General features: G+C 57.0%; 2 protein-coding genes across 6 annotated transcripts in view; both read left to right on the top strand.

Moving 5' to 3' along the window:
- Nucleotides 1-2,062, top strand: part of PIWIL2 (piwi like RNA-mediated gene silencing 2) — a 91,326-nt gene extending 89,264 nt beyond the window's left edge. For all 3 annotated transcript variants that reach the window (XM_008249876.3, XM_051836733.2, XM_051836734.2), the window contains exon 23: nt 206-2,062. In XM_008249876.3, the coding sequence (XP_008248098.1) occupies nt 206-362 (157 nt within the window). In that variant the 3' untranslated portion in view covers nt 363-2,062. The remainder of the gene's footprint in view (nt 1-205) is intronic.
- An 11,019-nt stretch (nt 2,063-13,081) lies between these two features.
- SLC39A14 (solute carrier family 39 member 14) overlaps nt 13,082-24,963 on the top strand; it is a 45,856-nt gene continuing 33,974 nt past the window's right edge. For 2 of the 3 annotated variants that reach the window (XM_051836781.2, XM_051836780.2), the window contains exon 1: nt 13,082-13,261. In XM_051836781.2, the coding sequence (XP_051692741.1) occupies nt 13,097-13,261 (165 nt within the window). In that variant the 5' untranslated portion in view covers nt 13,082-13,096. Of the gene's footprint in view, nt 13,262-13,408; nt 13,454-24,963 lie in introns of those variants that run through there. The other variant, XM_070047324.1, reaches the window with a different exon arrangement.

Genomic DNA, 24,963 nt, shown 5'->3' with positions numbered 1-24,963 from the left:
AATAGGGAAACGCCCCAAGGGAGTTCTCCCACGTCCTCTGCCTCACGAACAGCGCAGTAGGAGCTGTTGCACTTAGCAGTAGCGTGGATTCCTCGATGCCCGTCCGGGTGAGTCGGCTGCAGCAGCAGCATCCCCGAAGGCAGTAAGCATTGCCCAGATTGACGGCGGAGGGTGATAAGGATCGTGTCTTCTTCTTGGCCTACAGGTTGACGTTCAAACTGTGCCACATGTACTGGAATTGGCCCGGCACCATCCGAGTCCCAGCTCCTTGCAAATATGCCCACAAGCTAGCCTTCCTGTCTGGACAGATCCTGCACCATGAGCCGGCCATCCAGCTGTGTGAGAACCTGTTCTTCCTGTGACTGCACACTGGGTCTCGGCTGGTCGGAAGAGATCCGGCTTCTGAACTCAGCTTGACTCTTGCAGAACCCACAGAGGCTCAAGTGGAGTTTGGTGTTGGCGTTTTCCCTCTCTCCAGCCCTGGAGAATAAGCTTTCTTTTGTTCTTTTAAACCTGGTGTCACCAGGAGGCAAGTTTCTTTCTAAGTCTCAGCTAGAAATTTCCTTGTGTCCTTTGTCGGGCAAAGGGCAGTAGTCCTGCCTGGCAGATGGAGTGAGCAAATACAGGGGAACCATTGAGAACCCCCCAGGCCGGCGTGAGCTGTGAAGCCTGCAGAAGCGCTGTGGCACCCGTAAGCTGTGCTTACTAAGCCATTCCCATTTCTGGCACCAGAGGTGAGAATAGATGAAGTCATTGCAAGCTTCTTAGCGCACGAGGTGCTGGATCCAGGCAGCTTGGAGCAGCGATGGAAAAGGCCTGCGGAGCACATTCCCGGCCCCGCTGCGAGCGGTGGCTGTTGGGAAAGGCATGGAGCGAAACCAGCTTGTGGCGCGGCCAGGCCTCGGTGACTTTGGCCTGCGACTCGAGCTGGGGTTGAAGGTGGCTCTCAGCTGTTCCTTGGCCTCTTGAGAGGATCCAGATGAAGGTTCTTTGGTTTTGGGTTTTGGGCTTTTTTTTAACCTTTCGGTCACTTTACGGGAGCCCGTGTTGATTTCTTGCTTTGCTCCTGCTATGCAGACGCCAAAGTTTCCTCCTCGTGGCGGATCTTCGTGAGTCTCAGTTGATTAAGTTGCAGCCAGGACGCAGGGAGAAACGCAGAGCGGCAGCGTTGGGGCGAGCGGGAGGTGCTCTGGACCGGCCCCCGTGTGCGGCCTTGGTTTCTGTTGGTGAACCTTTGCAAGTGGAATTGCCCATCTGTCTTGCACAACAGCCTCTAACTGGCGGCTGGTTCGTTTTGCTAGGAGTTTTTGGGAATCCAGGTTGAGATTTCCAGAAGTTGGCTTTGGAAAAACACGGCATTGCTACCGAAGTCCAAACATCACAATTTAGAAATTGTGGTTGTCACCATGCCTGCCGGTCTCAGTGTTTTGGGGAAGCACTGTTTTTCTGGGTTGGTCCCCTACCCCCCATCTCCCTGTTTTAAAATCTTCTTTCAAACCCGTCAGGTGTAACTCTGACACATCTTGCCTTATTGAGTTTTAAAAGCCAGTTTTATGTAAGCTTCTCAGATTTGTTTTTATTTTTGGATGAGGTGGCAGGGAGGAGAACAGAGTGGAAATCCCCATTTTATGTGACAGTGTGTGAGAAGAGACACTTCAGCTTAAAACAAGAAAACCAAGAAGAAGGTCTTTAGTTTGCTGCAGTGCCCGGCGGAGGCCTGGGAGGAGTGAGTCTGGCCGGTTCTCCGGGTCGGTTTGGAGTCTGGGACAGGGGTGAGGCTAAGCCCTGGACTTCAGACCCTGTGGCCTCACACTCATTGAGCTCCTGGTCTCGGGGTGAGCAGAGCTGATTTCTGATTTTCTTTGGAAGCATTTTGAATTTCACATTTGAAGTTGGGTTTCCTACTATTCTTTTTCTGTTAGCTAATCAGCCCAGACAAATGCTTGACTATAATAGAAAAATGTCTTCACTTTTTATTCCTGGTTTTCTTGCCTTGTTTTTCAGTTTTAATGCCAAATGATTGTATCATGAGGTGGGAAATAAAAAAGACTGTAGAAACGTGGCCCCGTGTTTGAAGTAGTGCCATCCGTTTACCGCGCTGAGAGCCCTTTACTTCCCAGAACCCCCCATGCGGTACTCTCAGCGGAAGGCACAGCCCCGGGCACAGCCAGGTGATTCCCTGGTGACCTGGGGCAGTGAACTTACTGGAAAGACCGCAGCAGGCTCTCTCTGGGATGCGGCATTTCACGTCTGTGTTCTTTAGACTTCTTCTCTCACACAGGTATTTTTGTTGTTTATTAGCCTGAGGAGTGGAGATCCAGCTTCCTAAAGATCCACTTTTCTCACTGCTTGTTAAATTTATTTTTTATTTTTAAGATGATTTATTTGAAGGGCAGAGAGAAAAGGGCAGAAAGGAATCTCCCATCCATTGGTTTCACTCTGCAAGTGGCCACAACAGCCAGTTCTGGGCCATGCCAAAGCCAGGAGCCAGGGGCTCCATCCGGGTCTCTCATGTGGGTGCAGGACGTGGGCGTCCTCTGCTGCTTTCCCAGGTGCGTTAGCAGGGAGCTGGATCACAAGCAGAGCAGCTGGACCGGAGCCAGTGCTCCAGAGCGGGAGGCCCACGTTGCAGGTGCTGGCCTGACCCACCACGCCACGACAGCGGCCCCCTCTGGTTTGGTAAAAATTTTTTAAAACTTTATTTGACAGAGTTAGACAGTGAGAGAGAGAGACAGAGAGAAAGGTCTTCCTTCCGTTGGTTCACTCCCCAAATGGCCGCTATGGCCGGCGCTGCACCTATCTGAAGCCAGGAGCCAGGTGTTTCTCCTGGTCTCCCATGGGGTGCAGGGCCCAAGCACTTGGGCCATCCTCCACTGCACTCCCGGGCCACAGCAGAGAGCTGGCCTGGAAGAGGAGCAACCAGGACTAGAACCCGGTGCCCACATGGAATTCCAGCAACGCAGGCGGAGGATTAACCAAGTGAGCCGGGGCGCCGGCCCCCCTCTGGTTTTTTAATGCCTCCTCCTCTTTACATATACTCTGTGTGACGTACGCACTGTGACGTACACGCTGTGTGATGTACACGCTGTGTGACGTACACTCTGTCACGTACACTCCGTGTGACATGCACTCTGTCACGTACACTCAGTGTGATGTACACTCGGTATGACATACACTCTGTGTGACATGCATTCTGTGTAACGTACACTCGGTGTGACGTACACTCTCTGACGTACACTCGGTGTGACATACACTCGGTGTGACGTACACTCTGACATACACTCGGTGTGACGTACACGCTGTGTGACGTATGCTCTGTCACGTACGCTCTGTGTGACGTGCACTCCCTGTGACATACACGCTGTGTCACGTACACGCTGTGTGACGTACGCTCTGAGTGACGTACACTCGGTGTGACGTACACGCTGTGTGACGTGCACCCCGTGGCGCCTGTAACCCTGTGGTTGCCTTCCCCAAACACCATGGCTGCTCAGCACCACGACTGCTTAAAGCGCGACAGCTTTTCCGCGGGTTAGAGGTCCCGCGCGGACACGGCACAGCCTTTCTTGAACTCGCAGGAAGGAACGTGACGTCCACACAGTGCTGTGAGGCCCTTTTCACTTGGACGGTTTGTGAATGGTGTCAGAAAGAAGGAATTTCAGAAACGACTAGCTTTTTGTATTGAAACGCCTCAAAATTTGGACCTGCAGTGAACGATTCAGACACTTGGATTCTGGAGGAGACTCTGTCTCTATCTGGCTCTGTGCCTAGACGTCTGTGAATTTCTTAGTAACTTTGCCTGTCTAGGCTTCTTTCCTTCTTTCTTTCTTTAAAAAAAAAAAATAAATGAAAATTAAGAGAATGAGAAGATAAGCCACAGACCGGGAGAAAACATGCTGCAAACCACCGCTGAGCGAGTGCCGTCATTCAGGCTAGAGACCTCTTTCCGACGCAGCAGTAAGAATAATAAGCAAATGTACAATGAGCAGCACAGCTGGACGGTCCACCAGAGAAGACACACGGCGGGCAGACGAGCCAGGGAACACCTGGGCGCCATACGGCTCTCGGGACACCGCAGACGGGGGCGGCGAGACGCCGCTGCACGCCTGTTAGAGTGGCTGCAGTCCCGCGCCGACGGCCGACAGCGGGAGATGCTGGCGAGGATGTGGAGCCACAGGAACGGTGCGCTTGGCGTAGGAGCCAGCAGTTACAGTTCTCAGTGTTTACCCAAAGGAAGCGGAAGTCGGCGTCCACACAAGGCCCTGCACACGTGTTACGTGTCTACACAGCTTTGTTCGTAACTGCCCAGTCTTGGAAGTGCCCAAGACATCCTGCAGTGACTGGAGAAGCTGCCGGGCGTCCAGACAGCATTGCTCAGTGCTAGCAAGTTGGGGAGAGAAGCCCGCCTGGGAAAGCCACATACTGTGTGATTCCAGCGGCCGTGGACCGCGTATGGGTGAAGCACAGAGGGTTGGGGGGGCAGTGAAGCCATGAGTGTCAGCACGTGACATCGGGAATTTGCCCAAACCCACAGAACCTACGGCTCAACTAATGAACCCCGCCGTGAACCGTGGGCTTTGGTGAGGCTGCTTCAGCTGTAACCGGTGTTACCACGCTCGGTGTGGTGTTGACGGTGGAGCTCTGTATGTGAGGGCCAAGGGCAGCTGGGAAATCTCTGTCCCTTCTCAGTTTTGTCATGGACCTAAGACTGCTCTAGACGGAGCTAAGGAGACTTCTGACAATGTGGCAAACTACGTTGGCCAGCCCGACAAGGAAACTGTGGCCAGGACAGAACAAACACGTTTTCAAGTGTACCCGAGCTTGGCGGGCAGGTGGGAGAAGGGAGAGGAGGGGGAGGAAGAAAATTCAAGGACAAGAAAAGAGCCGGAGTGGTAGCAGTCGATGCCAACACTGCCCCCGGGGGCCCTGAGGCCTTGCAGGCGAGGATGTGAGAGTGGCCGTGACCCTGCCAGGTGCAGAATGGCTGCATGAGTCCTGTCTCCTGGGGGAAGAGAGCCGGACCTGGAAGGAGATGAGGAGACTCCTGCCAGCCACCCCGGGACAGCCAGGAAACCGGCTGTGTGGCCAGGGATGTGGATGGGGCCAAAAGGCGCCCACGAGAGTCCCTAACCTGAGCCACGCAAACCCGTGTATTCTGGGCTTTTATGACCAGCGCGTGGAAGGACAAACATCAGGATTGGCACAGGGGGCCGGCCTTGTGGCTCTGCTGCTGATCCAGCTCCCTGCTAACACGCCTGGGAGGGCAACAGAGAAGGCCCCTGCCAGCCGTGTGAGAGACCGGGTGGAGCTCCTGGCGCCTGGCTTCAGCCTGGCCCAGCCCCCGCCACTGCAGCCATTTTGGGAATGAACCAGTGGATGAAGATTTTCCTTCCCTTTCACTCTCTCTGCCTTACAAGTAAATAAATGTTTAAAAAAAAATGGCCCAGACTGCAGAAGCTCCTGAGGCTTGTATCACAGAACGGTAGAAAGGAGAACCAGGGAAGAGGAGGTCCGGCACTGGGGCTGGCACTGTGGCGTAGTCTGTAAAGCTGCCGCCTCCAGTGCCGGCATCCCCTACGGGCCCTGGTTCAAGTCCTGGCTGCTCCACTTCCAATCCCGCTCTCTGCTGTGGCCTGGGAAAGCAGTAGAGGATGGTCCAAGTCCTTGGGCCCCTGCACCCACATGGGAGACCTGGAAGAATCTCCTGGCTCCTGGCCTCTGATCGGTGCAGCTCCGGCCATTGTAGCCAACTGGGGAGTGAACCAGTGGGTGGAAGACCTCTCACTGTGTAACTCTGACTTGCAAATAAATAAATAAATCTTTAAAAAAAGACCAAAGGGGTAATGAAAATGTCCCCCACCCGGCAGCGTGCTTCTGTTGGCCGGCTACACACTCACAGGCAAGGACAAAAAGCATGTTTTCAAAAAATACAATCCGAGCAGGAAGTAATAGAGAACAGACCAGCAGAAGAAAAATGAACGAAACCGCAAGTTGGTTCTTCAAAAAGTGTAGCGAAGTGAGCAAACCTTTAGCTAGAGTGGCCAAGAAAAAAGTTAGCTGAAGCCAGAAATGACTGGAGACATCACTACCAGCGTCACAGAACGCAGGGACCGCAGGGCACATTCTGAGCAAGTGGACACCCACAAACTAGGGGACATGCACAAACTGCTGTAGGTTACGTGCCGTAGAGCCCAGTTTTATTTTCCAGTATTTTGAGGGGGCGGGAGGGGAGTGGCTGAAGCTATCAGGTAACAGGGTTAACAGTGGGGGCTTCTGAAGGTGTTGCTGTCGAACTACTGGCTGACAGGAGGTGGGGTAGTAGGACGTGAGTCCTTGGACTTGAGTTACATAGACCCTTCTGTATTACTTCAGACCCCCCACACACACTTGGAAAGCCAGGACATAGAAAATCAGCCCGCCCCCAGCAGGTACCCGAGAAATCTGCTCGGTAGGCTGCAGGAAAGGCTGTGGCCCTGCTCAGGAAAGCTGCCGTGAAGGCCACGGTTCCTCCCGAGGATAATCAATGCTCATCGGAGTTGTGGGGTGACAATTGCTGGCTTTTGTTTCGGGCTCGTTGTGCGATCTGCCTGAGCTCATCTGGAAGGATTCAGAACGTGCCACCCCAAGGAGCCGCCGTAGCATGGGGAGTCTTTGGAGCTAAATACTGGGGAATGTCTGCCTGCCTAAAACCAAGGCATGGATTGCCCTCTGAGGAGCTGTTCTCCTTGCAGAGTGGGGGCCAATGCCAATAAATGTGGATGTAGGCAAACCTTAGAAACGTCCCTTCTCTCCCACCACTGTAATGTGGAGAACACGCAGGGAGTTAGCCGCTGCCTGGGACATCTCGTGTTGAAGCGGCCGTTCAAGTCTCCGCTGCTCCACTTCCGATTCAGCTCCCTGCTAATGCATCTGAGAAAGAGCAGGTGGTGTGGCCCGGATGTTCAGGCCCCTGTCACCCACGGGAGATCCAGATGGGGGGCCTGGCCCAGACCTGGTTACTGCACAGCTGTCGGGGAATGATGGGAGATCTGTGTCTGTCTCTCCCTCTGGCTTTCGAGTCAATCCACAAATCTCTTAATAATGAGCTCCTAGAAAGCCTGGGTTCCTGGGACGCAGCCCACACTCCAGCCTGCGCGTCTGCCCAGTTACGGCACCACCTCCGTGCCGTAGTGGGGTGTGGGCTTGGGAGCGCCCCTCGTGCCTTCTGCGCCCTCTCCCTGCAGGCATCTCTCCTCCCACACTCAGCCCGAATGTATTCTCGCTTTACATAATCCTGCTCTCACTCACACACCAGCCTCAGGCCTCTGCTTTGAATTCTCGCCTCACATGGGGGCAAGGATTTGGAGTGAATGGTGGGAAGCACACTCCTACCGCCTCACCATAGATGTCCATGCTCATCGGTGACTTGAAGTCGGCTAGCGTTACCAAAAAGAAAAAACAAGTCGGGTTCATGGTCGAATGGACTTTTTTTTTTTTTTTTTTTTTGACAGGCAGAGTGGACAGTGAGAGAGAGAGAGAAAGGTCTTCCTTTGCCGTTGGTTCACCCTCCAATGGCCGGCGCACCGCGCTGATCCGATGGCAGGAGCCAGGTGCTTATCCTGGTCTCCCATGGGGTGCAGGGCCCAAGCACTTGGGCCATCCTCCACTGCACTCCCTGGCCACAGCAGAGAGCTGGCCTGGAAGAGGGGCAACCGGGACAGAATCCGGCGCCCCGACTGGGACTAGAACCCGGTGTGCCGGCGCCGCAAGGCAGAGGATTAGCCTAGTGAGCCGCGGCGCCGGCCTCGAATGGGCTCTTTCTGGAATCATTCCCAAGGTGGTCCTACAGGAGGTTTCTTTACGCTGGCCCAGGTCGATGTGGCCCATTCGGAGAGGCTGCTATGAGTCTCTGTTTCTAGGAAAACTGGCCCGTTTTACAAGTTGCTTGATTCCACTGTGTTGAGCTCCAGTAACTCCGCTGTGGCTGTGGCTCTGGCTCGGTCACTCCACACAACAGCCCCTCATAAAACCTCATTTTCTTATTTCCTTTGTAGGGACCTGTCTTCTGCAAACCCCGGTGTGTGTACATTTTAATACAAAGCGACGTGATTTTCTTCCTTGTTAAGGAAAGCTGTAACCTGTCTGCAGCCGAACCCAGCTCACCCAGCTCAGCCTTGAGCTGGCCCAAGAGCTGGGGAGGGGAAGAGTCCCTGTCCCCACCCCACCCAGCGATCCACTTGTCCACCTTGGCAGAATAAACCAGCGAGGAGGCTCCACCCTCGCCAGCTGCCAGTCAGGGCTGGGGTCTCCTGCTCTGGCCTCTTGCTCAAAGCCGTTCCCTTCCTCATCTATGGGAAGTCTGTCTCCATCTCTTGGCAGGCAGCTGGGGGATCTTATCGGAAGGGCACCGGGAACAGCAAAAGTGCCCGATTTCTGTGCTCCGTTCCCTTAAATATTGCCCAACGTGAAACCTCCAGTGAGCTGGCCTGTTCTCCCACCCAGCAAATATTTATTGAGACTCTGTTATGTGCAAGGTGTTGCGTTAGGGCGTCGGGTCTGTGCAGGAGCCTCCTGTAATCAAGGTGACTTAACCTGCTGGGTCTCAAACTTCCGATTCTGCAACTGCACCAAAGAAATTGACACGAGCGCACGCAATAGGTTGGAAGCCACCACTGAGAGCTTGCACAGCCTCTAGCATGCAGAACGAAGAGACAGGTTTGTCCTACACCTACAGATAGGTCACTGAGTGCACAAACCCTCTCATTCATTGCATAACAGACAAAGTGGCTTTTGTGTCATGTTGACTATTTTTGATGGAAAGCAGCAAAATACCTGGGAAGGTTCCGGTACATTCTTCACAGTGTGTTCTCGGCTTGGCATGGCCTGGCTTGTTGGCCTCGCCACAGTTCTCGCTGCCTGACAAAACGGCTTCCCTTGTCAAGTCATGTGTGAGCTCGGACGCAGCAGGTCCGGGAGCACGAGGCTTGCTTCCCCCTGAGGTTTCTCACTGCGTCGTCTTGGGCGTGCTGAGCAGGTGTCTCTTCACACGCAGCACACGTACACACTTAGGGGATCTTTCTTGCCGTAGTTCAGATTGGTGAGTAAGCCATACGTGGTACACATGGCGATCACTCGCATGGGCGTTTCTCGGCTCTAGTAACGAGTGTGGGAATTGTACGCGAAAGCTCGAAACACAGGTCTCGACGGTCACTGTGCATTGTCCGGGGTCCTGTCATAGCACGGCTGCTTGCCAACACTGACCGTTTGAAACACAGTGCCGACTTTGAGATACAGTGACAAACTGGTTCTAGAAAGCACTTTCATGCATGCACTTCTTATGTGACACATCAGTTGTGTACCTAATCTTTGCTCAACTGAATATTAAGGAAAAGTAACTTTTGCTGTAGGTTCATGAAATTTTCACAGATTTAAAAATATCAGAAATGCTCTAGTCATTCACCTGTTACCGTTCTCAAAAGAATAGAACTTTAAAAACATTTCAGAATGTCCATAAAGGGTACATTTATTGCTCAGGGTATAGTACAACCGGGACATAATAGCTAAAGTAATTTTAAGGAAAAAGAATAAGTAAACTATATAGTTTTTTTTAAAGATTTATTTTATTTATTTGAAAGAGTTGGGGACCGGTGCTGTGACGCAGTGGGATGACGCCCTGGCCTAAGTGCCAGCATCCCATATGGGCACTGGTTTGAGATCTGGCTGCTCCGCTTCCCATCCAGCTCTCTGCTGTGGCCTGGGAAAGCAGCAGAAGATGGTCCAAGTGCTTGGGCCCCTGCACCCATGTGGGAGACCTGGAAGAAGCTCCTGGCTCCTGGCTTCAGATCGGCCTAGCTCTTGCCATTGCAGCCATCTGGGAAGTGAACCAGTGTGGGGAGCAAACCGGACTAGACTGAGTTACTGGAATTAAGACTTATTCTATGCATCTGCTCTCCCACAATATGGCGCTGGGAGAGAAGTAAACAGCTTCCGCACAGCTGCCTCCAGTTCAACCAATAAACTGTAGGACTTGCTACTGATTGGAGGAGAGCAGCGTACTCGGCGTGTGGGCAGCCGAGTTGGGATTGGCAGAGGAGGACTATAAAGGAGGAGAGAGACGGCATGCACCAGGAACATCTAAGGGGAACATCTAAGGCGAACATCTAGGGAACATCTAAGGGGAACATCTAGCTGAAGGAACACCTGTGCAGCCCCCGAGAAGAGCCGGCTGGCGGTGTGCCGCTCCCCTGCGGAAGTGGGGAATGTGGCCAGGGGGAACTGCCCTTCCACGGAGGTGGAAGGGATAGTAGCCAACCCGGGAAGAACCAGCAGCAAACCCGGGGAGGGCCGAGCGGACGAAAGAACAGCGCAGGGTCCTGTGTTGCTCCTCCACGAAGAGGGGGAGCGACAAACCAGCAGATGGAAGACCTTTCTCTCTGCCTCTACCTCTCTCTGTAACTCTGTCTTTCAAATAAATAAATCTTTAAAAAAAAAAAAAGTTACACAGAGAGGTAGAAGCAGAGAGAGAGGTCTTCCATCCGCTGGTTCACTCCCCAAATGACTGCAACAGCCAGAGCTGAGCTGATCTGAAGCCAGGAGCCAGGAGCTTCACTGGGTCTCCCATGTGGGTGCAGGGACCCAAGCACCTGGGTCCATCTTCTGCTGCTTTCCCAGGCCTCAGCAGAGAGCCGGATTGGACGTGGAGCAGCCGGGACTTGAACCAGCATCCATATGGGATGCCGGCACTGCAAGCCAGGGCTTTAACCCACTGCACTACAGCGCTGGCCCTCAAACTATATAGTTTCAGCTTTATGGCTGCAACCCAACAATGATCGTGAATCATTGGAGTGGGTTTAACACCATTTTTAAAACAAATTAATTTATTTTGAAAGAGTTACAGAAAGAGAGAGAAGGATCTTTCCTGTGTTTCACTCCCCTGATGGCTGCAATGACCAGGGCTGGGTCAGGCTGAAGCCTGGAGCCAGGAGCCAGGAGCCAGGAGCCAGGAGCTTCCTTTTGTTCTCCCACGTGGGTGCAGGGACCCAAGGCCTTGGGCCATCTTCTGCTGCTTTCCCAGGCCATAGCAGAGAGCTGGATGGGAAGCAGAGCAGCCGGATCTCAAACCAGTGCCCATATGGGATGCCGGTGCTGCAGACGGTGGCTTTACCTGCTATGCCACAGTGCTGGCCCCACCACTTTTGTAAAAAATTGAACTACAATGTAAGATACTAATGCAGTGCACATTTAAGGGGCATTGTGAAATGTTTGTCCACTGTGGTGTTATTTATACTGGAGTTGCAGTGTAAAATTTTTTTAAAGATTATTTATTTGAGAGGTAGAATAGCAGAGAAAAAGATCTTCCATCCACAGGTTTACTCCCCAAATGGCTGCAAACAGCCGGTGCCAGGAGCTTCTTTCAGGTCTCCTATGTGGTGCAGGGGCCCAGGCACTTGGGCCATCTTCCACTGCTATGTCAGGCCATTAGCAGGGAGCTGGATCGGAAGAGGAGCAGCCGGGATAGGAACTGGCACGCATGTAGGATGCCGGTGCTGCAGGCGGAGGCTTAACCCACTGTGCCACAGCCCCGGCCCCAGTGTTAAATAATTTAGAATGTGGGTTAGAGGAAAGAAAAACGTGTAAGAGTGGATCGAATATCCTTGGGAAGATTCAGGAAGCGCTGGGGAGTTAGAAGTGCGTGGAGAGTGAGAATTCCGACGAAGGGGAGGGAGTGGCTAGAGCACAGGCAGCGCTTTAAGTGGAGAGAAGAGCGACTGGGGCCCCAAAGCTGGCAGCAGGCACCAAACACCCAGTAGTAGAACGTGGCAACCGGGTAGGATTTTCAGAGGACATAAAGGATTTCGCGGGGGTGGAGGGGCAGAGTTGAAGACCTTTTAATTTGGAGCTGCCGTGTTAATAATTAATTGTCGTCCCCTAATGGGTTACTGATAGCTTATCGGCTTCGGGGTTGCGTATGTGGACTTTAGCAGCGGTACCTCTAGCCTGGTGGCAAACAAGTGCGGATGCTGTGAGAGGCCCTGGGAGGGGCGTGTGGACACCCCGCCTGCGAAGGCCGGGGGAGGCCCCGAGCTCCGTGGGTTGGGGGCCTGGGGGGGGGGTTACTGTATCTCGGTAGTGGGCACTGGATCACTGAGGGCCCACGCAACGTTAAAGGCTGAAAGGGTTACTGGGAGATGAGGGGCTCCGAGGGAAACGCTGCGAGAGGTATCATTACTCTGCAACGAGCCGGGTTTCATCACTGCGGCCGTGCCCACTGCAGCACCGTAATTACAGGGCGAGGATAATTGAGTTTTGAAACTCAGCACCCAGCTAGTGCCTCTGCCCGGAGACAAAGAACCTGGTCTGCCCTCTCTCCTGGCTCCAGGGCTGGCTCTCCCCCCTCTCCCCCCAGCCCCAGGGCCTTCCTGCCACTGGCGGGGCGGGAGGTGGGGGAGCCGGGACCCGCCCCACCGCCATCGTGGGGGGCCGTCCCCCGGACCCTCCCTGCCTGCAGCCGCAGCCAGCTGGGCGCCTCTGGGCTGCCCGCAGCCAGGCCGGATCGCCCCCCACCCCCCCGCGGGCCTCCCAGGCCAGGCGCCGGCGGGCTTGGCCGCTCAGGGAACCGGACCAGGGCAAGTTCAAGGGGCGGCTCGTTTTCCCAGCAAGTTTACTTCTCCCAGGCCCGCCACCCGCCTCAGCAGGCCCGCTCCGCGCCATCCCCGGGGCATCCCGCACCCAGAGACCCACGTGCCCAGGCTTCGGGCTAGTAGATCCGGCTGCCCGCAAGGGCTGGCTAGTCTGAAAAGTGAGCCCGGAACTTGAACTCTCGGCCGGCTGCAAGAGGCAAAAGAGCCAGCACCCCGGGGCGCCGCCGCCTGCCGGGAGCGCATCCCGGCGCCGGCAGCGCGCGCGAGGCTCGTTAAGAAGACGTGTCCAGACGCATGCACGGCGCAGGTGGGGCGCCGCCGCGGGCCAAGGTCTCCGGGGCGGGACTCCGCGGGAGGCGGGGCCTGCGGGCCGGGCCGGGCGGCAGCACCGGGCCGAGCGGCCTCCGAGCGCCGCCCCACGTGGCAGCCCCGGCGAGGGCGGGGCGCGCCGTGACGCGCGGGGTATATAGCCGGGCATGCGCGGCGGGGCCGGCCGCACGCAGGGAGGGGGCCTGGCGCGGGCAGGGCTCGGGGACGCACGGCCGGACCGCGCCGCGGCTGCTGGTGCTGCTGCTGCTGCTGCTGCTGTCGCCGGCCGCCGGGGCCTGGCGGGCGAGTGCGCGGGGCCGCCGGAGCTGCAGGTGAGCGGGAGCGCGCGCGCGCGGCCGGCTGGGGGCGGGGAGTGGGGGCTCCGCGGTGCCTGGGACCCGGAGCCTGGCTGCGCGCGTGGACGCGTCCCCGTGTGCTGCGATGGAGGGCGGCGAGGTCACAGGCGCGCGGCCGGTTCTGCTGCGGGGCGCGAGATGCGTGAGCCGGAGACGGGCACCCGGAACGTGGGTACCGGCGCTGGAAGGCGGGGACCCGGCGTGCGGGGGGCACGCGGGGCGGATGGGCAGCCCCGGGGGCCGCTGCCGTGGACGGTGGGGGGGCCGGCGCCTCCTGGACTTTGCTTTCCAGGACCGGTATCCCCTCCCCCCAGCTCCCTCCCAGGCCACGTTCCGGCTGCAGGTGATCGGCGGATGGGCAGCTGGAGCCGGAGAGCGGCGGAGGCGACCCGCGCTCCCCCACCCCGCCCCCACCCCGCCCGACCCGGGAGGGAGGCTCTGGGCTATTTCTGGCCAGTGCCGAGCGCGTTCGGCGGTCCGGCTCAGGCTGCCCCCTCTTGGACCCATCCCGGAGGTCGCCCTGGGACCCCGAGTTCCGCTCAAGCCACACTGTGCTCAGCTCCGGCTTGCAGGTTCTTTGAGGATCTGGGGTCCGACCTGGGTGGCCTGGACGTGCGAGAGGGCGCCCGGCCTGAGCCGGTGAGGGCCGAGTGCCCCCCGGGGTGGGCGTGGGGGTCTGACGGATCGGTGCCGGCCAGAGCTGCCTCCAGCCCGACCCTTGTTGGAACAGCGCCGGGGTGGGCTCGGCGGCTTGTCCTGGCTTGCCCTGTGACCCTGGGGAGGGTTACTGCGGTGGGGTCGCACTGTGCCTCTGGGCCCCTTACTTCTTGAAACCCCAGCCTTGGAGGCTGAGGATGGTGGGTCCCTGCGGGAGCTGCCCGGGGGCGGATTGGCCGACAGTTGAACCCTAGGCCCTGTTTCTGCTTGCAGTTTGTGACCCGCCGGCCTTCCACCTTGGGGAGGGCAGGGCTAAGGGGAGATAAGTCCAGGTGTTGGCTGCACACCCTGGCAGCGGGTGAGGAGTGGAGGGAAAGGAGCCTGCTGGCCCCGGTTTGGACGCGAAGACTTGAGAATTGCCAGCTTCCCAGAGGAGCCAGAGTGCCCGGGACTCTCAGAGCACGAATCCCACCCCAGGGCTCCTCCGGGAGGAAGGGTCCCATCGGCCGCTAGGGGGCTGCTCTGTGGTCCCCCAGGCCTCTCCCCTCCTGGTGCTGGGGAGGAGGAACCCCCACTAGGGGCAGAACCCCCCTAGGCCCTCTGTCCCGTGAAGTTCAGAGAGGAGAGTGCTCTGCCTGAGCCGGTGTCTGGACACGGAGTTCCAGGTGCCCGCCGGGTAGGTCTGTGTCCACGTCCCAGCCCCGTGGCCCCCAGCGCTGAGGGCTTTCCTCACGGCCTCATGGGCCGGGGCCCCTGTGCCCGGCACCTGGCAGAGAGCATCCCAGAAGCTGATGGGTGGGGTGGGCCGTGGGAGCAGGAGGAGCCGGGACGCAGAGGTGACTCCGTGGCCTGGTGCGCTGGTTTGGGTTAGATGTCTACGTGTGTGTTACACTCTGGGCGCAACTCTGGGTTCTGTAGAGAAGTACTCCCCCTGGGCCGTGTGTGCCCGGCTGTCCCCGGGCTGGTTCTGTTCCCAGACCTGTGCCCCCTCACCCCTCGCCCGCCCACTAGGACCCTCCACCGCCGTGGTCTTGGGTTCTAAGCAGCCGCGCTGTGAGCAGGCCGTGCCTGTTGGCATTGGACCCTGGAGCAGGGACCCGCCTGGCCATTTTTCGGAGGACAGGGTGTGGACTTGGAGGCGCCTGGGCCTAGGCCGGGCCCTGTGTTTTACGGTGAAGGGAGCTGCATCCAGAGAGCGGGCGGGGGCTGCCGGGCCTCGCTGGTTGCCAGTGGCCCAGACTTGATGGAGGGCCCCAGGGGATGGCGCTGCCTTTACTCCTACGTGCGGAGCCGTGGCTGATAGCCCCTGTCTTTCTCTCCCAGCCTTGGGAAGGGAGGGCCGGAGGGCTGTGCAGGGAGCCCCACTGCCCGGTCTCCCAGCCCCAGCCGTCTCCCCTGCTGGGGCCCCTTTGACATGGGGAAGGCAGAGCCCTCTGCTGGGCCCCCTCTCTGCACAGAGGCCAGGCCTGCCCTGGGGGAGTTCTGGCAACTCCACAGCCAGCTGTGCTCAGGCCCCCTGCCCCCTCCTCCTGCTGGACTCGGAAGCAGAGCCAGGGCCCAGAGCCAGGGCCGTGGTGGAAGGAGCAGGTGACTGTCCTCGCATTGTCACGATGGAGTCCCCGCTGGCCCCCGGAGAGTGCACTCGTCTCAGTACTGAAGGGAAAAGGAAAATTTAGTCAGGGCGGACGCTGGGCACGGGGGTTGAGACTCACTTGGAGCACCCCCGTCCTGGACTGGAGGGCCTGGGTTCAAGTCCTGGCTCCGCTTCTGGCCCAGCTTCCTGCTAGGTGCCCCTGGCGGGCAGCAGGTGATGGCCAAGTACTGGCATCACTGCCCCCCACCTGGAGACCCGGACCGAGTCCTGGGCTCCTGGCTCCTGGCTGTTGTGGGCATTTGGGGAGTGAGCCAGCGGGTAGATGATTCGTTCTCTCTCTCTTCTCTTCTCTCTGCCTTTCTGATAAATACAAATCAATAAATGCTTTTTTTTTAAGGTTGGGAATTAAAAAACCAAAAATGTGTGTTAAATTATTTTTTCTTAAAGCATGTATATATTTTAATCACCCGAACTTGAAACTTTTATTTGAAAGGCAGGCAGGAACTTCCATCCACTGGTTGACTCCCCAAATGCCTGTAACAGCAGGGGCTGGGCCAGCCAAAGCCGAAAGGAGCTCCGTCGGGGTGTCCCACGTGGGAGGTGGGCCCGTCAGCACCTGCTGCCTTCCCAGCGTGCCATGAGCAGGAAGCTGGAGCTGGAAGCAAAGCCAGGGCCCAAACCCGGGCACTCTGACATGTATGGGGTGTGGATGCTGGCATCCCACCCGGGATCTCACCCGCTGTGCCAAACGCCGACCCCTAGTGTAGTCACCAGAGCTTTGCTTTAGGGCCAGAGCCTTTCCGTTGAGTCTCTAGGTCTCTTACTTAGGCTTGCGAATTGCATATAAAAATCACACCGAAGGGTGTCATCTGTGAGTTCTCATTTCCTCTATTCCACTTTTTTCAACTATGTTATACTTTCATAGTTCAGATATCAAAGCAGGAAAAGACACAGTCCAAGGTCCTTTCCCCCTCTTACGTATTTGAAAGGCAGAGTGACAGAGAGAGGGAGAGAGAGACAGATCTTCCATCTGCTGGTTCACTCTCCGAATGGCAGCAGTGGCCAGGGCTGGGCCAGGCTGAAGCCAGGAGCGCGGAGCTCCACCCGTCTCCCCCGTGGGTGGCAGGGGGCAGGGTTGCCCTGGGCCGGCTCTGGATGGGAAACCGAACAGCTGGGACTCAGGCCAGCCCTCCCATCTGAGATGCGGGTGTTGCGGCCCTGGCTTAACCCTCCGAGCCGTGACGCCGGCCCGTCCCCTCCTGCCAGTGCTAGGCGGCGGCACCGCAGTCTTTGCTCGGCGCCCGGTTTCTCTCCCGCACCCGTCTCGGACTTTTCCCTGTCAGCACGCACCCGGCTCCCAGTGTGTTCGGATGACAGCTGCGTGGGGAGCCGTCTGTGGGAGATCTGTCTTCTTTAGCCGGCATATACCTTCTCCCCCCACTCCCCGCCCAGCCGTGGGTTGTTTTCTGCATTTGCCATTATATGCACTTCTGCCATGAGTAATTTTGTACAAAAGACATTTCCTACGTGTGTAAGACTACAGAGTGAATTCGGCAGAGTGGGACTGCCGTTGCTTTCGGAGAAAACAGAACTAAGACGCTTGCAAACCCGCTCCCGGTCAGAATCCTGCTGTTATGTGCATCCGTAACTTAATTGCGGTTCTTATAACAAGTCTTTTTTTTTTTTTTTTGTAAGATTTATTTTATTTATATGAAAGAGTTAGAAAGGTGGAGACAGGGAGACAGAGAGGTCTTCCCCCGCTGGTTCACTCCCCAGGTGGCCGCAACAGCCGGAGCTGAGCTGATCCGAAGCCAGGAGCTTCTTCTGGGTCTCCCACGCAGGTACAGTGGCCCAAGGACTTGGGCCGTCTTCTGCTGCTTTCCCAGACCATAGCAGAGAGCTGGATGGGAAGTGGAGCAGCCAGGACTAGAACCGGCGCCCATATGGGATGCCGGCACTGTAGTCAGCGGCTTTACCCACTGCACCAACAGCGCCAGCCCCGCCCCTTACTTTTATCACTTGTTTGTGTGGCTGTGCCTACTGATATTGACTATATTAAAAATTAAAACAGAAATTTGAAAAAGTATTCATTTAAAATAAATTTTTTTGTGTTAACACGAAAACATATTTTATTGGGGCCTACACTGTGGCGCAGTGGGTAAAGCCACCACAAGTCCTGGCTGATTGTAAAACTCTGTTCACAGTCTGTGTGGTCTGTGGGGAGGCTTTGCGGTCCTAACATTATAGTAATAAAAAGGGTGCTTTCCTCAGGGACCCTCGCAACTGCTGTTTGATTTTCATCCAAATCGGAGCATTTTCTCTTCTGCCTTCCGGCTCCCTCCTGCCCGGGCAGCGTCAGAACAGTGCTGGCCCCAGGAGGTTTGGCGAGGGCCGGGTCCTGGAGTTCCTGGCCCGGGGCAGGGAGCCTGACTCCCTCCCACACCGGGGGCAGCCGGGCCTGCAGAGTCTGGCTCGGGCGAAATGCTTGTGCAAGACGCTTGTTAATTGTGTTTGGAGTAGCGCTTTGCAGTGGGGGAAGCACCCGGTGGCAGCGTGTGCTCCACTCCAGTGAGTGACAGACAAGGAAGGAGGCCAGGGACCACAGTGCCCCGGGGGACACTTCTGACAGGTGCAGTAGAGCCAAGAGGTTGTTTTGGGTTTTGTTCTTTTTTTTTTTTTAAGAGAGGGAAGTGGAGAGAGTGAGCGCTCCCATCTGCTGGTCCCCCCCCCCCCCACAGTACCCACGGCGGCCAGCTGGGAGCTCAGGGACTCCGTTACTTGAGGCTTTACCTGCTGATTCCTGGGTCCACACTGGCTGGCAGGAAGCCAAAGTCAGAAGCCGGGACTTGAACCCAGGCATGTGGGCGACGTGGGCCGCAGGCATCTTAGTCAGGAGGCAAATGCCAGCCTTGAGCCAAGTTCGGGAAGTTGGGGAGAAGGGAGAGGAGGTGGGATCTGGGCAGGGGTGCTGTGTGGGTAGGGCAGGGCGGTCAGCAGAGCCGTGGAGGGAAGAGCGGGAGGCCGGGCTTTCTGGAAGGCGGTGGGGTCTGCGGTCCAGGGCTCTTTGAGAGCGTGGAGCTGTGTGTCCACTGGCCTCTGGCCCAGGGTCAGGTCTGCACCAGCTGTGCTGGTACAGTGCCTGCCTCCCCCCCCCCCCCATCCTTAATCCTCAGAATCCCAAACACCTCCCTCCCGGCCCTTCCTGAAAAGCCCCTTCCAGAAACTGATGCGCTACACGTGGGCATTTGAAAAATAGGATTTTGTTTTGTTTTGTTTTTGTATTTCATGAATGGCAGAGTTAGAGATCTTCCATCTGCTGGTTCACTCCCCAGATGGCTGCAATGGCTGGAGCTGGGTCAGGCTGAGCCAGGAGCCCAAAACGCCATCTGGGTCTCCCACGGGGGTGGCAGCAGCCCAAGTACCTGCTGCATCCCCCACTGCTTTCCCAGGCGCATTGGCAGGGAGCTGGATCAGAAGTGGAGCAGCCGGGACTGGCGCTCGTATGGGATGCCGTTGTTGTAGGCACTGACTTAACCCACCGTGCTACCATGTACAGTGCTGGCCCCCAAAATAAGTTTCTTTAGATTTTTAAAAATTGCACGGAAGGAGCCAGCATTGTGGCATTTTGCTTTAGGTCCTGGCTGCTCCACTTCCAATCCAGCTCCCTGCTAATGCACCTGGGAAAGCAGTAGAGGATGGCCCAGGTGCTTGGGCCCCTGCACCCACATGCACCCAGTTGAGGCTCCTGTCCTGGCTCCTGGCTTTGGCCTGGCCCAGCGTTGGTCACTGGGGCCATCTGGGGAATGAACCAGCGGATGGAAGAGCTCTCCTTGTCTCTGTCCTTCCCTCTTTTTCTGTAACTCTTTCAAATAAATAAATCTTAAAAAAAAAAAAAATTTGCACCAACATTTTCAATTGATTTTTCCATGGATATTTTTGAATATGCTCATATCTTACAGAATTCCCCAAATAATCATTAGGTATTTTTGTACCTTTTATTTGATGTGGTTATTGGGAAGTAATGCATGATTATTATAAAGAAAAGTGTAGCGGGGCCAGTGTGGTTGCCCCCATTTGAGGAGTAAATCGGGGTAGAAGATCCCCCCTCTGTCACTCGGCCTTTAGAATAAGCAAATCTTTTTTTTTTTTTTTTAAAGATTATTTATTTGAAAGTCAGTTACACAGAGAAAATGAGAGGCAGAGAGAGAGAGAGAGAGAGAGAGGTCTTCCATCTGCTGGTTCACTCCCTAGATGGCTGCAATGGCCGGAGCTGCGCTGATCAGGAGCCAGGAGCTTCCTCCTGGTCTTCCCGTGTGGGTGCAGGGGCCCAAGCACTTGGGCCATCTTCCACTGCTTTCCCAGACCATAACAGAGAGCTGGATCAGAAGTGGAGCAGCCGGGATTAGAACCAGCACCCATATGGGATGCCGGCACTGCAGCTGGCGGCTTTACCCGCTACCCCACAGCGCAGGCCCCATAGAATAAGTAAATCTGAAGAAAAAAGAGGAGGAGGGCGTCAGCGTTCGCCCGTGTCCGTGTTGCTGAGGGAGCCGGGAGCCTTGGTACGCATTACCAGCGTCTTCGTCAGGTCCCATGTCCCGGCGTCTGACCGGCGGCCCCGCTGTGCCTGTTTCTCCGTAGTCCCTCCATCTCTCCTTGTTGCTGGGGGGTCACGCGGCTGGAGCAGAACCCTGCGAATGGCTTTGCTCCGTCTGGGCGGCCTGTGTCGGCGGCATGGCCCCCTGGTTGGGGGGTTCCCTCCGTCTCCCGTGGACGTGGTGTTTCCGCGCTGGGAAGCCTGCCGCGTTGCCTCCGTGGTCTCAGGAGGTACTTAGTGTTTCCCTGTGGCCCTGCACCCCCTTGCTTCAGCATCCGCCTGCAGCCTGGAGTTTCCATGGCGTTAGCCTGGCGATGTAAAGGAGAGCCGGCCCCTCTGCCCTGCGTGTTTTCCATGGTTGGCTCTGCTGGCTTGCATTCTGCGGGTTCGATCTACACCGTCCCCATTCGTTGGTGGCTCAGCCTGTTCCAGCTGTGGCTGCTGAGGCGAGGACTCCTTCAGGCTGTCTCCCCGGTTCTTTCTGGAAGTCTTGTCTTCCCTTCGGAGTAGTTTCTTAATTTCTCCTTCCCCAAGGCTCCTCTTGTCACTTCCCTGCCCCTGCCCTGGAGCCAGCCACTGCCCCCAAGGAGCCCTGGTCCCTTGTGTCGAGGAATGGTGCTTAGAAACCAAGCGCCGGTGGGGGGTGGGGTGGGGTGGGAGGGCTGGGTGTGCTCCTTGCTGCCGGGCCCTCTTAGAAGACAAGGCCAGGGGCCGGCGCAGTGGGTTAACACCCTGCCCTGAAGCGCCGGCATCCCATAGGGGCACTGGTTCGAGACCCCGCTGCTCCACTTCCGATCCAGCTCTCTGCTATGGCCTGGGAAAGCAGCAGAGGATGTCCCAAGTCCTTGGACCCCTGCACCCATGGGGGAGACCCAGATGAAGCTCCTGGCTCCTGGCTTTGGCCTGGCCCAGCACTGGCTGTTGCAGCCATCGGGGGAACCAGCAGGTGGATGATTCTCTGTCTTTCAGTCTCTCTCTCTAATACGTACGTCTTCAGAAACACGTGGCCAGGCAGTTGCTTTGCTGTTGTGGCCCGGCCCCTGCATGTTTCCACACGTGGGCTGTCAGTCTCTGTGCTGCGAGACCTCCCCTGTGGATGAGCCGCCTGGAGGCGGTGGTGAGTGTCCCTGGCCGATGCGTGGTTCTGCATGGAGAGCAGCACAGGGATGCGTGAACGCCCCATCAGCAGCGCGCCGGCCAGGGGCCTCTGTCCTGCCCCAGACTCGCGGCCGGCTCCCGGCTTCTGAATTCTCTGTGAGGGGAGGACACGGCGTATTCTCGTGTTAGACGCTCTGGGGACCGTCCTGGCCAAGGGCAGCGCCGCTGCCCCACGTTTGGGCCGCGCTCCCTGTTCCCGCAGGCGTGTCGGTAGCAGGTGCGCCCGGCAAGTCCGTTGGAGTGGGACGGAGCGCCGCCTGTGACCAGAGCTTGCTTATTCGCTGCTCCAGAGAACGGACGTCTGTTGGTTCTGTAGGTCAGGACCCCAGGCATTGTGTTGCTCCCTGCCTCCCCGAGGGTCCCGCAAGGCTAGCACCCAGGGTGTCAGCTGGTGTTCGCGTCTAGAGTTTGGGGGCCTCTGCCCGACTCACCCAGCTGTGGCAGGATCTGTTTCTTTGGGGCCAGTAGGACTGAAGTTTCCAGTTCCCTGGGTTGGCTGCCAGCGGGGGGCGGCCCCCAGTGCCTGGAGGCCCCCACACACCCTCGCCTCCTCCCCACCCCTCCTCCATCGTGGCTGGCCATACAGCCTCCCTCCCTCGCTGAGTCGTCCCGGGCTCCAGATCTCGGGGCCAGGGGAGCCCGTCCCCTTCAGGGGCTCACCCGAGGAGCTCCGGCAGCTCACTGGGTCAGCGGATGCCCGCACGATCCCCTCGGCCAGATGAGGCCATGCTGTGTCTTATTTGCGGGTCCCGCCCACACACAGGGGCCAGGGTCACGGGGTCACGTCGGAACCCTGCCAATGGCAGCGAAAAGCCCTAGGTCTTCATTGCCACGCCGAGGTCTTCTCCCCGGCATCTTAGCCTCTTGGTGGCTTTGCTCGCGGGTCCTGGGGCCAGAGGCTCAGGTCCAGGCCCTGGCCGGACCGTGGTGCCCCTTCTAGCAGCCTCCCCCGGGAGCATGCTGGCCCGCCCGTCTGGCTCTTGGTGGCCGCAGGGGTTTGCTGGCTTGGGGCAGTGTCATCACTCCAGGCTCCGCCCTGGCCTCACAAGGCCTCCCTCCACATGGCCCTGTGTCCAGGCCTCCTGTGCCTTCTCTTAGAACGGCTCCGTGGGTCTCGGGCTGAACGATCCTTAACCGATGGTAACCGCAGAGGCCCCGCTTCCGGGTCACGGCTCCTCTGAGATCTCAGGGGCACGTGAGTTTGGGAGTCCTGTCCAGCCCATTGGCCGCCTGGTCGCCGGGGAACATGTCCTTGGTGGACTCTGGGTCCCGGAGCTGCAGGGGAGCGGGGGGATGGCCTCAGGCTGCCCGCCGTGCGCGTGTTAACTCAGGTGTGAGCCGCGTGGGTCTCGGGCTGGCCCCAGAGGCCGCGCGTTGTGGCACAGGCATGAGTGGCCTGGGTGGGAACAGCTCCACCGAGCGTGACTGTGTGCCCCAGGGTGGGCAGGCCAGCAGTCGGGGTACCCGCGAGGTGCCCAGGGAAAAGTGAGCTCCCGGAGTTTCCAGCCACACCAGGGGGCCGCAGGGCCTGGTCCAGTGGTCCTGTCCCTTTGGGCTGGCGTGCCAGCCTCGAGTGAAGCTTATCTGTCAGCCCAGGTGTGCAGACACCCGGGTTCTAGGCAGGAAGCTGTGGTCTGGGAGCACCGGGCACACAGGTGTGGTCCAGCAGGGGCAGGTTAGGACCAGGGTCTGCTGCCTAGTGAAGAGCTTCTGGAAAGAGGAGAGGAAGGCTCCCCTGTGGCTCTGCAGGGCCCCTCCTGTCTCTGGTGGTGTCTGAAACTCACCGTAAAGCAACATACGGTCACTGCAGAAAATACCAGTGAATAGAATGGAGGCTACCCTTAAACCCGCTGAGTTTTGTTACGTTTATTTTTAGTACTTTCTCCCCCCAATATTTATTTATTGGAAAGCAGAATAACAGAAAGAGAGAGAGAGATATTGAGATCCCATGTGCTGGTTCATTCCCAGATGGCCACAATAGCCAGGGCTGGGCCAGGCCGAAGCCAGGAGCCTCTTCCGGGTCTCCCACGTAAGTGCAGGGGCCCAAGCCCTTGGACCACCTTCTGCTGCTTTCCCAGGCACATTAGCAGGGAGCTAGATCAGAAGCGGAGCAGCCGGGATCCAAACTGGCGCTCACATGGAGTGGCGGCTCAACCCGCTCTGCCAGAATGCTGGCCTCTGTATCTTTCGTCTTTTTCTGTAAACATAGACGTTTTAGGGAGAGCCGGTCTGTTGTATGTGTGGTTTTGTAGGTTCTTTCTCTCTGTAACATAGAACCACGTTTCCGTGTCATTCTTGTTGCAGATAACTAGCATTTCCCGTGCAGTCCCTGTCTAGCAGATACTGTGTTTATACTCCATGTCTCGTTTAATTTTCTCAGCTTCTCTGAGGGCGAGACACTTTTCCCTACAAGTATGACTTAGTGGGTAGGGCCTTGACCCCGGTATTCGGGGCGCAAGGTGAAGTCCGAGACTCAGCGCTCCTAACCTCTGTGTCTGTGGTGTTAATGGACCGCCCTGCTTTATTATAGTAGCAGTGTGATGCTTTCTGCTACTCAGATTGCTTGCAGTGTTTCACTGGGTCAGCTCCGTGCAGGTAGGGAGGAGGGGCTGCCTTCTGTCCACTGCAGTGTTCCCCGTGGACGGAGCAGCCGCCCTTGGTGTTTGTCGTCAAATGCACACTTCTAAAAACTCCCAGGGGCCAGCGTTGTGGATTAAGCTGGTGACTACCATCGTCCCATGTGAATGCTGGGAGTCCCGGCTGCCCCACTTGCAGTCCAGCTCCCTGCCAGTGCTGGGAAGGCAGGGCCCACGTGCTCGGGTCCCCTGGGACACCCCTATGGAACTCCTGGCTCCTGGCTTCACCTTGGCCCAGCCGCAGCTGGGCAGTCATTTGGGGAGTGAACTAGCAGTTGGAAGATCTCTCTCTCTCTCTCTCTCTCTCTCTCTCTCTCCCCCCCTCTCCCCCTCTCCCCCTGCCCCGTCACTTTGTCTTTCAAATAAATAAATCTTTTTAAAAAGTAAGAGTTCCCTAGAGCTAAATATTTACTGCCTCCCAGGACCGTTTCCATGGGATGGGTTTCCAGAATGTTTATCTGAAAGAATAAAAGTGCACGGATAGCCTGAAACAATTTTTTATTAACAGGGAGAGTTGTGAAGTTGGGACTTGGACAAACATAAGAAAGAAATAAAAGTGTGACATTGATATAGGATAGATAAATAGAGTGGAGTACAAATATCTAAAAACAGGCCTGAATACGTGTAGGAATTTAGCAAGCGATATTTCCTAATAATTGTAGTATCTTTTGAATGCATTCTTGTATTCGTAGCCTCAGTATCCCCCGTGCACGCTGAGGGTGAGCCCCCCTTCCTCCCCTGGAAGTCTCCTGTGTCTGGGGGGGGGGGGGGAGAGCAGAGGCTCACTGCTGGGTCCCGCTGGGCGGGGTTTCACTTCCTACTCTGAGACGCCGTCATTGCCAAGGCCTGGGGCCAGGCAGGTGCTGGGGAATCTCTAAGATTTATTTGAAAGGTAGAGCCCGCAAGAGACAGAGAGAATCTTCCATCTGTTAGTTCACAATCCAAATGGCCGAGACTGGGCCAGATCAAAGCCACCAAGGTCTGAGCACCCGGGCCCTCTTCCGCTGCTTTCCCGGGTGCATTAGCAGGGAGCTGC

The sequence above is a fragment of the Oryctolagus cuniculus genome, chromosome 8 (genome assembly GCF_964237555.1).
Source record: "Oryctolagus cuniculus chromosome 8, mOryCun1.1, whole genome shotgun sequence".
NCBI classification, from domain to species: Eukaryota; Metazoa; Chordata; class Mammalia; order Lagomorpha; family Leporidae; genus Oryctolagus; species Oryctolagus cuniculus.
This window is presented reverse-complemented; position numbering and strand designations above follow the sequence as displayed.